Here is a 16706-nt window from a genome sequence, read left to right on the forward strand (position 1 = left end):
AGTAGTGTAGAAGCAGCTGTGAATTTTGTTTTAACCACTAAACAGAGACAAACAAAAAGTTAGATTTTTTCCATGCAGTAAGCCCATATGCAGAAACTGGGTCGAGTGTGTTGTACAACATATGATGGGGTTACTGAGTAATTTTTTCATTTATAATGTTAGTCTCTCTTTCTCTCATGACACAAAGTAGCTGCGCTGAGGCATTATCCCTGCCCTATGTTACCGGTGGTATTTGAGTCTCCATCCTGAACCAAGCATCATTTTGCAGTGAGAGCAGAGTTCATCACCCTCAGGGATCGCAGGTGATCTGAGCCTATCACTTGCCAGCCTGTTAGACCGAGCGAGCCTTTGAGCTGGTAGAAGGGACAGTCACGCTTTCACACCAGTTCCCTTCATAGCGATGACAACGTGCTGGTTCCTTTTGGTCTTCTCCATTCATTATCGCAAATGTCAGCCCTTGGCCCTCCTTGTGGGTGTTGTGCTATCTGGGCAGCCTCGATCAGTGGTGGGAGCAGCAGTCCCTCACACTCACACTCAGAGTGCTCGTTCCGCTGTGAGTTAGCTAGAGGCTTGAACACTTGCCCAGATTGGTTTTCATAAATAGATGGGAGTTCCCCACTCTAAACAAAGTCATACACCTGATGACTGTCTGATGAAGTTTCTGCTATTTATACAGTTAGTCTTTTACAAGTATTCTGCAATTTTGCCATTGACCTATGCTGATTTTACAAGATTTTCACTTATCTCAGAGTTTGGGTTTTAAGTTGTTTTTAAAATTGTCTGATCGTTACCGCTTAAGGGTATTGATCTCTATCTTACAAAATATGATTCCTCAATTACGTTTGTTTATGTGTCCAGTTTTATAGAAGTAAATGCCACAGAACAATCATTTTTGTCTCATCCTTGTTATATTGACACTAGTTTTCTGATGAGCCTGAGGAAAACCAATATTAATTTAGGAAACGCAGTGTAGCTTCATAAGCTGGATTATTTGGATCTGGTTCAAACCCATTCTGGAGATGGAACACAGCGATAATCTAGAGAAATGTCCCTGTGCCTGTCTTTTGTTCAGAGATGGTAAGCTGCCTGAGGAGGACTCATGAGGTTGTAGTTAATGTAGAGTGTCAAGCTGTGTAGGCTGGCTGGTGCAGCCCCTCCTCTTTAACATTGCCCTGGTGATCTAGTGTGAATTGAGCCAAACGTGCAAGACCTGCTAGCCTCTGCCTTGCTGTGGCAAGGAACTACTAAGTCACTGGAGAAGAGTCTGTTATCTTGACAGCTGGTGGAGATTGGCCAGAGTGAGCAAGTGCAAGCATAGCATTTACTCACGTTTCTAAGGGAATGAAAGCAGATCCTGAAAATACTTAGCAGCCTGATTATCTAGTGCACGTAAAAATAAATATTCTGGGACACTTAAAAATCAATTTGCAGACACAGAAGAACATTGAATGTTAATTAATAAAACTTGTGATGAATAACAGATCCTCACAGTAGACTCTGAATCTAACAATGAGATTGAGGGAGAACCTCCAGAGGTGGTTTCTTTCATCCCCAAACTCTGTCAGGTTTCACCAAAACATTTAGATCATTTGAAAGGGATTGGGAGTAGGGGTAGAGAGAACACTAAACAGTTAATTTGGAGTCAAATATGAAGGCCACTGTGGACTTGAGCCGAGCTAAACCAGTGACATAGTGGGGTCATGAAGTCTTGCCTGGGGTTATGTCTTCCAACAGTGGAGGGAAGTGAAATAGTGGTACCATCGGCCAATCAGAAAACCAGATGTTTCTAATGTTGATCTTATTCCAGAATATTTTTTTATCCATTTTACTACCTGTTCTCCTCAGCTCCTCGGGAATATCTAGCCATCGCCAGGCATTTCAAACTGTCCGATAATCACTGTAGTTGTCTCATACAAGGTGGAGAAGGCTCCAGCTAGAGGCAAGCTTTACTTTGCATTTAGGCACTTAATCTAGTGACATTATATTTGCTTTATCTCTTAGTTTTCTGGCACAGATATTATAACCAAAGGCAAAGATCCTGTGAATTAATCAGGGAAGTGGTCTATCATCTGTTCACGAAACTAAAACTTGGAAGAAATTGGTTTTAGGAATCCTCTGCCGAAGTAGATAAAACATGTATGTTGTTTCCCTAAGTCTCCTCAAGAGCAGAAGCTGGAGAGCATGGTCCTTCCGGCAGGACTTGCTGTCCTGGAAGCTCACCTGCTCCTTTGTCGTCCTTTGGTGTCAAAATGTTACCAAAAAGTCAAGTCATCTACAGATGGAGTGAGTCAGCAAGCTGCTGTGAGAGCTCAGCTCTTTTCATACTGTCACTTCAGAAATAGTGCCACCAACCTCTCCAGCCAGAGGAATTCGATTTTAAGCACCATGCAGTAGTCACTAAAAGAGGACTGATCTGAGCATTATGCTTTTTGTGGATATGGGGTTTTTCTTGAGTTTGAGTTTGGTTATGGTGTTTTTCTTTACTATGTTTTGGGGGGGTTGGTAAGTGGGGCTGGGGTTGGAGGAGGAGCAGGGAATCAGAAGTCCTGCTAAAAAAGTAGGAGGAGATGCCTATCAGTGCAAGTCCTGGGGATACGCATGAGGGTTTTCACTTTTGGTTCCTTCAGTTCAAAAGGAATAAGACAGTTAAAAATACAGTTTGGGGGCCGGCCTGGTGGCGCAAGTGGTTAAGTGTGTGCGCTCCACTGCGGTGGCCCGGGGTTTGCCAGTTCGGATCCTGGGCGCGCACTGACGCACCACTTGTCAAGCCATGCTGTGGCGGCGTCCCATATAAAGTGGAGGAAGATGGGCACGGATGTTAGCCCAGAGCCAGTCTTCCTCAGCAAAAAAAGAGGAGGATTGGCAGATGTTAGCACAGGGCTGGTCTCCTCACAAAAACAAACAAACAAAAAAATACAGTTTGGCCCCCTACATATCAATAAGAAAGAATTAGCACACTTGAAATCTGTTTTAATGCACTAAAATAAGAAGTAAGGTTTTTTTCCTCTTTGTAATACCTCCTCTCTGTGATGACCCAGTAGAGCAGGCGAAGGAAGCTCTTCTAAGAGGCTGCTGTGCAGCTCAAGGCCACGTGGCCAGCTTTTGAAAAGGACCCTTGTCTGTAACCCTCAGAGTCCCCTAAATTTATAACAGAAGTGTCAAATGCCACGAGACAAGGCATTCTGAAAGGTAGGATACTTTGCCATCTGAGTGAGCAAACTCTTTTATATAATACCTATCTTGATTTCAGCTTTTTTTTTTTTTTGGTGAGGAAGGTCAGCCCTGAGCTAACATTCATGCTAATCCTCCTCTTTTTGCTGAGGAAGACCGGCTCTGAGCTAACATCTATTGCCAATCCTCCTCCTTTTTTTCCCCAAAGCCCCAGTAGATAGTTGTATGTCATAGTTGCACATCCTTCTAGCTGCTGTATGTGGGACACGGCCTCAGCGTGGCCGGAGAAGCGGTGCATCGGTGCGCGCCCGGGATCCAAACCCGGGCCACCAGTAGCAGAGTGCGCGCACTTAACCACTAAGCCACGGGGCCGGCCCCCCTATCTTGATTTCAAATATGAAAAATTAATTGTTGCTGCAGCTACCAATTCTGCTCTGTCCCTCTATAAGCCAGTAGCTAACCAAGCATTATAATCCATTTACATTACATTTAAAGGCCATCGGTGTGAGCAAAATCCCATCTCGTTGATGTTTGTCAGTACCTAAAAATGCCAAGCACATGGCAAGCACTCAAATCCTTAATCAACTGAATTTTTAGTCCCTTATCTTTATCCTTCCTTCACTTAATTATAATTGGCCACTTTTTAACTGAACCTTTTTTCCCAAAAAGAACTGCCTGTCATAAAACTACATAACTAGCATCCGTGGAATAAGCTAGGATTGATTTCTTATTTCACAGAAGAAAGAAGGCCATCTACCAACTTAACTGTCAGTAGTGCTTAAGATGAGAATCATTAACTCAGGTAAAGATTCTCTTTCCGTCAGTTCTATTTCCTGGCCTTGATTCTGCTTCATGTTCGTTTTTATACCAGTCTTCCAGGTGTACACCACTTAGGCAATCTGTTTCCTTCATTCTGGTAGAAAATGAAGATTGTATATTTAAAATTGAATGAAAACCACATATTCTGGTGGCATTTCATTATTATTGTTATTTTATTCCCAAGACTGTATTTGTTCAATTGAAGAAAGTAGATAATGATTCCTCAACCCCACAGTGCAGAAATATTTTGCCAAAAGCGGTAGTATTTGAAGGACTACTTTTCAAATTTTATTATCAATGTTTTAAATCTAAGGTAGAAATCTGTTCTGCCTCATTAAGCCCAACTTTATAAGAACCTCTATAAAATTATTTACAAAAAGGATACCAAATTCACTCCAGCAATAAACACTAAACAATGGGAGATTATTTATTTTAGTAGTAATATGAATTTAAAATTATTTTCTGTCTACTGAAAGTGTTTGCTTTGCATCAGAAATATCTAGTGTGCCTCAGTTTAAGACCTCTTCTAGGGGCTGGCCCGGTGGCGCAAGCGGTTAAGTGCGCGCGCTCCGCTACGGCAGCCTGGGGTTCGCCAGTTTGGATCCCGGGTGCGCACCGACGCACCGCTTGGCAAGCCATGCTGTGGCGGCCTCCCATATACAGTGGAGGAAGATGGGCACGGATGTTAGCACAGGGCTGATCTCCTCACAAAAAAAAAAAAAAAAAAGACCTAGAGCCTTTCGTGTGTCCAGTGGTACGTACGTTCTGATTTATGTGTTAGTTTGGCAATGTACGTAAATTGTATTCTTGCCAGAGATCAACTTAAAATGGAAATATTGTTTTCTTGATTTTTCAGTAAGCAAATATTCTTCCATTTATTTCTAAGATTTTGAAACATGCTGCTTGCAAATTGTTTGCCTTCTATATAAAAATACTCTGTAGACATTTCTGCTTCTTTAACAGGAATTAAAAACTCTTTATAAAAATCAAACAACTATAATTACCGTAGTCTTAATATTTATTCTTAGTTTTGACTTAGTTAAATAATTTATACTATTGCCTTTCAAAGATGGAAGTATGGCAAACAAATTTTAGATGGATTCGTTATTTAATTACCTACAGTCAATCAGTAGTTTTACAGCTGATGGGCCTTTAGTAACACCTGAGTTATTTTATCTTGTGAAAACATTCATTATTTATATCAGCTATGTTAATTTTCCTGATTTAATTTTGTCCCTTCAATTTATGAAACTACTTCTCCCAATATACATTATTGTTTTCTGTGTAGTTATAGGTAATTTTACAGTTAGCAGTTGCCGACAATAACTGATTAGGGGTAACTTCCCTGTTATTGGTAATAATTTACATAATACATTGCTCAGCATAGAGCTTGTAATTTAAAATGATTCATTGGTTGTGTGTCCTTTTGTCTTTAATCAATATTTTTGCATTTTATTAGAATAAAGAGCATCAAGGGAACGGATTCCATGCTGTTTCTAGTCAGAAAGTTAATAAATTTCACAACTGAGATGGTAACATCCATGTTGCAACCAAATAATTTAAAATCTATGGTTAATTATTTGTATGTTATGCCTTCTATTCTTCAGTTAGTATTTAAAACATTCTCCTTTCTATCTCTGAGAAACTATGTATATGAACATTACAACTGATGTGAGCTATCAGTATGACTGTCAAGTGTCAAGTGAGCTTATAGGCAAAAGCGGAATGATCAGAATGTGGGCTGATTTGGAAAAATGAAGTTTACCTATGTAACGTAAAGTGTTTTTCTTACTAAAATGTCAAAAGAGTGGGGAGATCCTTATTGTTGCCTGGTCCCATGACTTCTTCTGTGCCTCTAGATATTGATGCCGTAACCTAGATTCATTAGGTACCCTTATTTAGTTTCATATATACCCTTGTCAGGTACCAGTTCCTGATCAAGATGCTATGGCAAGAGGACTGGGCGAGGAAGAAGGAAGAATTTCTGAAAAACCCTTGCAGTCACTGTGCCTATGGGAACCACCCTGATTCCTAATTCCTTCACTCGGTTCCCATCTTAAGGCAAATCCCTCAGCTCTTGCTCAGCTCACTAGGTGGTACCTGGGAACTGTCTGCATTCTCTAGTTATTACTTTGTCTGTACATGTTTAGTCTGCCATCCTCTCATTTTTTTTACCCAGATCTGTATCTTTGATGGTTGGTCAAAAGATAAGCAAGAATAATTTTTCAGTATATATTTGCAACTTGTAGCTTTTTCTTATAAGACAATAATGTAACATAAAATTTCTTTAGGTCATTACATATAATACCAGAAGTAAAAAAACTACTTCTTACGCGTTAGTTTTAAACAAACCTTTTAAACCCTGTTATGTTGCAAATACTCTGAATTTAATAGTCTTTAATGTTTAATGGACTTTCAGTTTTAAGTGGGTGAGGGTCAGCAGTGAGAAATTTACAATTTTAAAAAGCTAAACAAATCAGATTAGATTTAATGTTGTCTCTTTTTCACTTTCCACTAAAAGCCTAAAGATAGATTATCTTGAAATTACCATTTTTACTTTTTCTCTCTGTTTCACTTTTATTATTTTCTCTCTCCCTTGACACCCTTTTCAGTTTCATCAGGCTGGGGAGAAATGCCTAATGTTCATTCAAAGCCTGAGAACTCTTGGGGAGAACCATCCTCCCCTTCTACCCTGGTTGACAACGGCACAGCAGCGTGGGGCAAGCCGCCCAGCAGTGGCAGCGGGTGGGGAGATCAGCCTGCTGAGCCAGCGGTGACATTTGGAAGAGCCGGCGCTCCCGCTGCCACCCCAGCCTTGTGCAAACCAGGTAAGCTAGAATTCTGCCTGCCTTGTATTAACAGTTTAGAAATGAGTCAGTATTTTATTTAGAGGGATCCTTTTCACTGAATTTTAAGAGTTAATTTTTTAGAACACTTTCCTCATTTTATTTACGCTTTAAGACTAACATTAGGGCCACCCCGTGGCTTAGCGGTTAAGTGCGCGCGCCCTGCTACTGGTGGCCCAGGTTCAGATCCCGGGCGCGCACCGACGCACGGCTTCTCCAGCCATGCTGAGGCCACGTCCCACATACGGCAGCTAGAAGGATGTGCAACTATGACATACAACTATCTACTGGGGCTTTGGGGAAAAAAAAAGGAGGAGGATTGGCAATAGATGTTAGCTCAGAGCCCACATTCCTCAGCAAAAAGGGAAACATTAGCATGGATGTTAGCTCAGGGCTGATCTTCCTCACAAAAAAAAAAAAACTAACATTAAACCAAGACTATAAAGAAATATTTGTCATGTCTGATACATGAACACAAAGGAGATTTTAACAGAAGTCCATGCTCTCCTTTTTTAAAAAAAATAAATACAAGAATCAGAACACTATATCATATCTGCTTGATACTATTAGTAGCATCCCATTTCTCCAGCAGTATTCTCCTACCTGCCACTTTAAACAATTTACACTTACTATCTCACTGAGCCAGGTGGATCAAGCATGCCATTTTTGCCTCTTGAGATTAGGTTTTGAAAACATATATTACTTTACAGCTGTCTGACACTTCTTGCCTTGCTTTCATCTTGTAAACAGAATTCTGCTTTGGATACTCCAGGTTTTTTTCTTTTTCTTTTTCTTTTTTTTTTTTTTGTGAGGAGATCAGCCCTGTGCTAACATCTGCCAATCCTCGTCTCTTTTTGCTGAGGAAGACTGGCCCTGGGCTAACATCCGTGCCCGTCTTCCTCCACTTTATATGGGACACCGCCACAGCATGGCTTGCCAAGCAGTGCGTTGGTGCGCGCCCGGGATCCAAACCGGCAAACCCTGGGCCACCTCAGCAGAGCGCGCACCACTGGGCCGGCCCCTGCTTTTTCTTTTTTCTGAAAAAAGGAAAGAAAAATTGTGCTGCGTTTTCCTCCCGTTATCTGAAAGTATAATACATACACATATAAAATATACATTCTCACAAGTGTGCAGATCATGTTTACCAAGTGGAATTCTGTCATTTGTGGGTGTTTTGTAGTGTGATACTTATGACATTAGTGTGAATATAAGATTGCTGAGTTAAGTCTGATATTAAAGTTAATTGTTCACATGGCTGCAGAAGCTTCATATATTCTTTAGACATCATTAAATGTCTTAGATCTTAAAATGCAACTTTATTGGTTTTGTATTTTGTTACTTTGCTAACACTGAATAGTATGCTCTGTATAGCCACCATTCTGCTGGATTATTTATTCCACTCATATTAGTTTTTGTTACAAATCTAAAGGATAAGGGACCTTCTGGGTGTTTAGATTGACATGCCATTTTGAAGCAATATATTTGTTTTTGTAATTTGTCCTTGGAGGCCCAATTATATGTCTCTCTACCTTGTGAGCAACATATCTTCATCATCTTACAGACTCCACCTACCTGTACTATCACCTAATCTTTGGCCTTTTTCAGGTTCTCCCAGGAAGTGAAAATTTGGGGTAGATTTTACACCAAAAATCACTTTGTATTTTTTTTTTTTTTTTTTTTTTTTTTTGGTGAGGCAGATTAGCCCTGAGTTAACATCCATTGCCAATCTTCCTCTTTTTGCTGGGCTGACATCTGTACCCATCTTCCTCTACTTTATATGGGACGCCGCCACAGCATGGCTTGATAGGTCATGCGTTGGTCCGCGCCCGGGATTCGAACCTGCAAACCCCAGGCCACCAAAGCAGAGCGCACGAACTTAACCGCTGTGCCACCAGGCTGGCCCATATTTTAAGAAAGGAGAAAAAGTAATATCCTGAAATTTAAACTAGGTATTCAGCTTGTAGCTCTATCTGCCTAAGGTCTCAGCTGTCTCTGTCCTGTTATTCTGAGAGCCTCTCCTAGGAGCTTGTAAGAAGCATCCACTGTTGGGCCCACCCACAGACTTGCCGCGGTTCTCATGATCCCCAGGGTACGTTGGAGGAGCACTGGTCCATGTGGCTTACTGCTGCAGGTTTGGATCAAGCGGTGATTAAAAACCATGTGGAGGACAATGACACTTTTCAGGATTCTGCATTTTCCTGGCCATTTCATACCATGTAGAGAGTGCCACCTTCTGCTGTAGCCCCAAAGTGATCTATAGTCAGTTAAGGAAGTTTGGAACAATACAGACTATAACAAATAGCTGGTGTTTGAAAACAATATATATACATATATATTATATATCTAGTAGGAGAAATTCAATTCTTAGGTCCGGGGGAAACGAAGTAGTAGAAAGGTAGATTACAATACACTCCTTTTGTCCTGCCTCGCCCTAAATGATGTGGTAGTGCAGCATTGCCTGCTATGGGAATGGTGAATTTGATAGGTTCGTGTTTGCTCTCTTTCCAGCTTCAAAATCTATGCAAGAAGGCTGGGGCAGTGGTGGGGACGACGTGAACCTCGGTACTAGTCAGTGGGAAGATGAAGAAGGAAGCATGTGGAACAATGCTGCTTCCCAAGAAAGCACCTCCTCCTGCAGTTCCTGGGGGAACGCCTCCAAAAAAGGACTCCAAAAGGTGTGTGCGACACTAAAGAAAAGCAACTCTAAGAATGAGTGGTACTTAAAAACACGTTCAGTGTAATGATGGTATCTCCGATTAATGGTGAAAGACTGAGGTTCTCAAAGTGCTCTGAGGACCCTTGGAGGTCCCTGAGGCCCTTTCAGGGGGTCTCTCCTAAGCATAAGGTGGAGTTTACCAGAAACTACATGAAATTGATGTCACAGCAAAGCGAATACAGAGACAGACATGAGAATCAGCTGCTTCTATGAAGCCAGACAGTAAAGAGCTTTGCAAGCATGCACAACAGTGTCACTCTTCTTGCTAAAAATTTTTGTTTTAGAAAATATAATTATTTTCCATTAAAAAATGTTATTTATGTTAACATATAATGGGTTTGTTATTGTTATTTTTAAATAAATTAATAAACATTTTTTTAATTTCTCAGTTTTAATTTCTAATACAGTAAATATCGATAGATACAACCTATATAAACAAAAGTTTTTTGGGATCCTTGTCTTTAAGAGTGTAATGGCGGCTCGAGACCAAAAAGTCTGAGAACTCCTGAGGTAGCCATTAAGTAGTCTTGAAACAAATGGGCAGCCATCTGGAAAAAGTTAAGTGAGATCCACAACTCATATATGCACTAAGACAAATTCCAAGTAGATCACAATTTAAATATGAAAAATAAAAATATAAAAATGTGAAGAATTTTTAAAACAATCTGGGAGTGGGAGAGGCCTTTCTAACTATGACCAAAATCTAAAAACCATAAAATGAAAGACTTATAAACTTCAGTAGATAAACAAAAACTATGCATGACAGAAAATACCATAGTCAAAGTCAAAAGACAAATAACAAACTGGAAAAAAATATTTGTAACTCATGTCATAGAGAGGGCTGATCTCCCTGATACATAAAGAAAAGTCCTAGAAACTGATATTTTAAAAAAATTAACCAGTAACCCGATAGAAAAATGAACAGAGAATATGAATAGATGATCCATAGAACAGGAATACAAATAGCTCTTAAACCTATGAAAGAATGTTCAACTTGACTTATGGAAAGAAAATTCGATTTAAAACAATACCAAGAGAAGCCATTTTTCATTTCTCAGACCAAAGAAATCCATAAGTTTAATAAACACCCTCTGTTCACAAAGCTGTGAGAAAACCAGCACTCTCATATGTTGCTACTGGGAATATAAATTAGGATAACCCAAATGGAGGGCAATGTGGCGTCATCAGTCAGAATTACAGCAGTGTCAGCGCTTTGACAGTGCTTCCACTTGTCTTGGGTGTAGCACATGACATTTGTACAGTTTTATATTGTAGCATTTTTGTAGTAAAAAATGAAAATAACTTAAATGTACATTCATGGAGTAACTAGTTAAATTGTGCCACATCCATATTACGGAAAGCTACACAGATTTTTTAAAAGAAATTCTATACATATTGTATGAAATGATCACCAAAATATATTATTAAATAAAAAGACGAGATACAGAAAAATGTGTATAGTACACCACCGCTTTAGAGGGGCAGAGAGCAACGGAAGAGAAAAATGTGTAACTCCTGATGGCTTCTATAGAGTTAAAAAAATCGTGGGAAGGATAAACTCCAAAGAGTGGTTTCCTCTTGGAAAAAACAAGACCTAAGCAGCGAGGGGATGGTAGGAAGAAGATGCTTTCGTGTTTTTTTTTTCCTACTTTCCAGTCGTGTGAATGTATTATCTGTTCAAAAAAATTTAATTTAAAAAAGCATTCAATTAGCAGTAAGCAGAACCCAGAAACAAAAATCAGGGCTCTCCTGATACGGAGTAGGAGTGACTGCGGACTTCAGAAAGAAGTCTTTCTACAGTCGAGCTGGCAATAACCCAATTACTGATGGGACCATAAATACCAAATTGGTAAAATATCGTATCCTCTTGGCAAATCTGGCTCTGGCAGCAGAGTGGTGATGAAAATAGCCTCCAAATGAGCTGCTTCCTTGAGGAGAGAAGGCCCATTGGTTTAATATGGCCCCATATGCTCTGTTCCCTCATTATGGCAGGCTGGATTTTGAAAAGCACTGTGAGGAATATTTTTAGAGGAAGATTTTTTTCCATTGTATTAATGCATTGTTGGAGTCTTTGTAATTGTAGAACTGGGGGGAAATACTGAGAATAGGGTTCTCATCTTGCTCCCTCAGCCCTTTTGTGGCACCCTCCCGGCCCCTCCTCTGCTCTGCTGCTTTCTCTCTAGCTCTTGCCTTTCTCTCCCTCCCTGGAACTTTACCATTTACTTTTTCTCACCCTAAGGGCTATAAGCAACGAATACTTAATAAATTAACAGGGTTTTCGTTCCTTTCTTCCTGTTGCCTTTTCATTCTGTTGGAATGAACCCTTGTATTTTTTCATCTTTTAGAATAAAGCTTATAAAAGGGCAAAAACTGTGTAATTTTTAGTAAACTTCACAAACTGTTAGCATAGGACCGTGTTCAAGGGAACTCTTACTACAAGTATTTGATAATGGAAGTAGTACATACTGTGATGAACTGAATTCATTCTCTGGGGAAGAGAAGTAATTATCTTGCTTTTTTAAGTACATAAATTACACACATATGCCAGCCTGTAGACGTACCCTGAAGCATTCCATAGTACTAGCCACAAAGTACTGTCTGTGACTTTTAGATCACCGTGAATTTTAGACATCTTCCATTTCTAGAAGAAATGCATTAAAATGTGACTCATGGACTTTCCCCTTGCCCACACTTCGCTCTAGGGCGTGAAAACATCTGGCAAGCAGGACGAGGCCTGGATCATGAACCGGCTCATCAGACAACTCACAGACATGGGCTTCCCGGTGACTGCTGTCCTGTTTTACTGCTACCCACCATGTGTCCTGCCGTGCATGGCCCCATTGTGTCCTGTCCACGTGTGTCATGTGTAACGAGGAAGGAAGACTTTTGAGGGATGAGACTGTTGACATAACCTAACTTGTAAATTCCCCTTTCACCTGGGCACTTCTGTGTAGGGATCATTGCTTTGAACTACAGCAAAGATCCACATCATTTCTATCAGGAAAGATGTGAGAGCCTTTTCCTAGAATAAAAAATGCTGTGTGATTTTTAATTTTCATTGGTTTATACAGTTTTATATTTTATTTTAATTCATAATTAGAAGTGAGTTTTCACTAGTTTATGCCGTAGATTGACAAAGATCACAAGAGAAAATTTGGTATAAAGTACTAAAGCTTCGTGTCCAGAGAAAGAGTCCTAACCAAAATGATTTAGTTCCTGAGTTTCAATCAGATCATGTGTAGGGAGAGTTCGAAATCACAGGGTATTCTTCTGAAAATATATCACAGTCTGTCCAGTTCCTAAGATGGAATGGCAGGAGGTCAGATAGCAAGGGGTACCGCCTGTATCTGCCATGTATTCCTGTCAAATGTCTTCTTTCCAAATCTTTATTCAAATGAGTACTTATCTTGTGATTACTGTGGATGTCCCTGAAGAGTGAGTCCAGAATGGCCCCAGTCTAGAGAAGAAAACTACATACTTCACATTGGGCACGGCCCCTCTGACACTGAGCAGGGCATGTAGCCTGGGTGACCCAACCTCTTCACGTATGAAGTGGTGGGAGGAACAATGGAGACCTGCCCTGGAGTCCAGATTTACACTGTAGTACTGAAACATGGTGCCCCTGGTTTTAGTCTTCCAATGGGATTAGTCTGTTCCAATCATAGGGATAATTATCAAAATGAATCTACTTATTTTGTTTTGTTTTGTTTTTACATTTCTTGGTGAAAAGTAGTTGACAGCAGAGCTTAGAGTCCGTGAAGTAGAGGATGAAGCTCTATGCTCTGACTCTTCCAGTGACTTTCCCACAGCTGCTGGCATGAGAGAGGGGCAGATGGAGATAGGGCTTGTTAGCACAGGAGTCTGTCCTACCCTACTGTCTGCATGTGTCCGTGTCCCTGGCTCTGCTCTCCTGGCAGAGATTTTGTCCTTGCTGAACCGTTACTAGCCCGTGTTGTACAGAAACAGTTACAGGGTTCTACTGGCACTATACATTTTATTTTTAAAGTGTTAAATACAAGTTCTTTACTCTAAAAATCAATTCAATACTTCTCTTATTACAAGAATGTTTTATTTAGAAGACATTTATCTCTAACCTCAACAATGAAGAAAAGTATTTCCAATTCCAAAACCTAATAATATTAGGTTAATAATAATCACTTCCCTAAGTTGATAGTGATAAAACTCTTTATAAGCTTTTCTTTTTTTCTTTTTAACATGCAATCCTAATGAACACTCTTATTTTCCCCACACAGAGAGAGCCAGCTGAAGAGGCCTTGAAGAGTAATAATATGAACCTTGATCAGGCCATGAGTAAGTAAGATGACACGCTCAAAGCACATTTTTTTAAAGGTACCAGTTTGTGGAGTTTTGACTTCCAGAAGCGTTTCACTGTAGTCGTGGCTGAATGGTTGAACACATGCTGGGTAGTCAGGACCAGGCCGCAATGCAGGAGGAGCTGCACGATGGTCATTAACCACGGGCGAGTCTCTTGGGACTGGGGCTCTGGGGACGAATGGCCAAATGCTGCAGGGAAGCGTGTTTGCTTCTTTCATTTTTTCCAGAACTTCAACAAATAGATGCATTTTTTTCCATCCATTTTGAGGGGAGGTGATAATGACACTCTTGGAGAAAGGTGCTGGGACCACCGTCCAGACTTCGTTTGATACTGACTGGGCACATTTCTCATGCCTTGCTCCAGAATGAGCTCGTTCAGGGGCCTGCAGAAGCATCACATGCTGGCTGAGCACTTACTCTTGTTGAGAGATGAGAGTCACTGTCAGAGGACAAGCTGGAGCTGCTTTAATAATAATGATGTTAGATATTTACATGTAAAACACAGCTCACTCTGGTTGTTCTTGGTGCTTATGTTCTGTAAGGTCACTGCAGACACTGATCAGCAAACACCAAACCATGGCTCCCAGAGGGGTACAGGATTGGCTTCCTGCGAGCCTCTGGCCACAACATTTTTGTCAACCAGCTGGTATATAAGCTTGCTTTATGTATGTTTTTGATTAAAGACACGTTATTTGATACGTATTTCTCACAAATAGTCATATGCCATATTTCTTTATAATAAAACATTAGCTAAGAAGAGTTTAACATTTTCTTGACCCTGGGTAATGTGACTATAAATTTCTTTGGCTTTTAGACTCAGACTAATGCTGCCGGGTGGGCCCTTTTTTTAATGTCATCTCTGAAATCCACAAATTTAGCCACTTTTCCATAACTTCATCACACACCATAGATGTTTCTTTAGCTCTTTCCAAGCAGCCTTACATACAGATCAGTGACTTTTCCTTTTTCTGGATGTACCATATTGTTGATTCATTAACGTTGAACTCATGGCCAGCACCACCGTAACTGGCGCCTGAATGAAGCTTATCTAACCTGTGTTCTTTCCGTGGGGCACATCCCAGCCTTCCTGCACTCAGAAACACTAGATAGCACTTCAGCACTACACTTGGGAACCATTTTAAACATCAGAATCACCAATAAAAAGCACAAAAATGTGAAGAACATGGCATTAAATAGACCATGAAAAGGACACTCGTCTGCCCTAGGAGAGCTGGGATGAGAAGCAGAGCACCGTCTTGTTTGGCCTGAGCTACAAATGTGTGTGTCGGGCAACTCAGATTCTTCACGGCCCTACGCATGTCCACAGATAACCACAAAAGTGCCGCAATTACTGATTTTGGGGGCTACAAATACATTTTATCTAGTAGGTGAATTCACAAGTACAGAATCTGCCAATAATGAGGATCAACTTTATAATCACTTGCAGGTGCCAAAGCCTATGGTATAAGCTGCCAGGACAGAGAAAAAAGTGAGCTGGACGAAGTTAATTCTAACTTCTTAGAATTGTGAAATAGTACAAAGTTGAAGTAAGCCAAACAGATTCTAGTCACTTGACTGAAAGACCATGAGGACAAAAACTATGTCTGCCTTGCACTGTATTGTATCTCCCCCATCTAGAAGAGTCCTTGCAACTAACAGGGACTCAGTAAGTGGAAATCGGTGGCTGGGAGGTGGGGCAGAGGAACGGTTTTAGACGAATAATCAGGGAAGGCCCCTCTGAGAAAGTGACCACTGAGGCCTGTGTGAAGAAGGGGGCTGCCTCCCAGGGGAGAATACCGGCCGAGCCCTGAGGGGCAGAGGTGGCCAGGGTGGCTGGAGTGGACGAAGCAAGTGGAGAGGAGCAGGAGCGAAAGGAGGGCTGAGAGTAGGGACCAGATCTGTCCAGGGTCGGCCAGAACGAAACCAAGAGCCTCCCTGTTTTCTGGAAGGCTGATCTTAAATCCTTCCCTGAGGCTTCAGCTGGCACCCGTGGTGTGCTCAGCATCATCACTGACCCTCCTCGGGTGTTTTGTGTTAAGTGTTGCTCCTGTGGTTGTACCGTAGGCGCTCTGCTGGAAAAGAAGGTGGACATGGACAAGCGTGGACTGGGAGTGCCCGACTACAATGGGATGGTCACCAAACCCCTTGGCTGCCGCCCACCAATCTCCAAAGAGTCTTCCGTGGACCGCCCCACCTTTCTTGACAAGGTATGGATTTGGGAGGTTTTTTGTTTGTTTAACAAGAAGTATTTTTCATTTTTACTGTGTCCTTAATGTAAACTGGATTAAAACTTGCTGGACTATAATATTTAAATGACTTCTACCCATTTTTTTCTAGTATATATAAATGTTTAACGCATAAGAGATAGCGTTGTATTTCCTATGATGCGACTAGGAACAAAAAATACTGAAATTGAAAACTGATTTTCATTTTATTAGATGAACTTGCCTGGCTTATCTGCTTCAATTTGTCCAATAGACGAAGGTCATCAAATTTCTATGTTACTGTCTTATTTTATATACACGGTTCTTCCAATTGGAAATGATGTGTTATATGTTAATTTCAGAAAAAGGGACTAGAGGTGGTTGGGCATGTGCACCTGTGTCTGGCTGGTCCTTGCTGCATCAACCACTTCAGAGAACATTCTGGTGTCTGTGGGAAGATCTCCTTGGATGTTTAACAAGTCCAGTCACCAGTTCAATCCTTTTAGTATTGTTGTGTGTTAATGTCCCCTCTCCAGATGAGTGTGGCTTCAAAGGGGGAAAATAGCATCGAATTAAATTCAATCAAAATGTTGAACCTTGAAAGTAAAATTAAAG

The 16706-nt window shown here is 40.8% G+C and overlaps 1 protein-coding gene across 7 annotated transcripts in view; it reads left to right on the forward strand.

Annotated features, from left to right (window-relative positions):
- The window catches only part of TNRC6C (trinucleotide repeat containing adaptor 6C), a 147969-nt gene that overhangs the window by 98250 nt on the left and 33013 nt on the right, over positions 1-16706 (forward strand). For all 7 annotated transcript variants that reach the window (XM_058561743.1, XM_058561742.1, XM_058561744.1 and 4 more), the window contains 5 exons: positions 6612-6818; positions 9345-9511; positions 12255-12335; positions 13806-13863; positions 15952-16094. In XM_058561743.1, the coding sequence (XP_058417726.1) occupies positions 6612-6818; positions 9345-9511; positions 12255-12335; positions 13806-13863; positions 15952-16094 (656 nt within the window). The remainder of the gene's footprint in view (positions 1-6611; positions 6819-9344; positions 9512-12254; positions 12336-13805; positions 13864-15951; positions 16095-16706) is intronic.

This window comes from Diceros bicornis, chromosome 18 (genome assembly GCF_020826845.1).
Source record: "Diceros bicornis minor isolate mBicDic1 chromosome 18, mDicBic1.mat.cur, whole genome shotgun sequence".
NCBI lineage: Eukaryota > Metazoa > Chordata > Mammalia > Perissodactyla > Rhinocerotidae > Diceros > Diceros bicornis.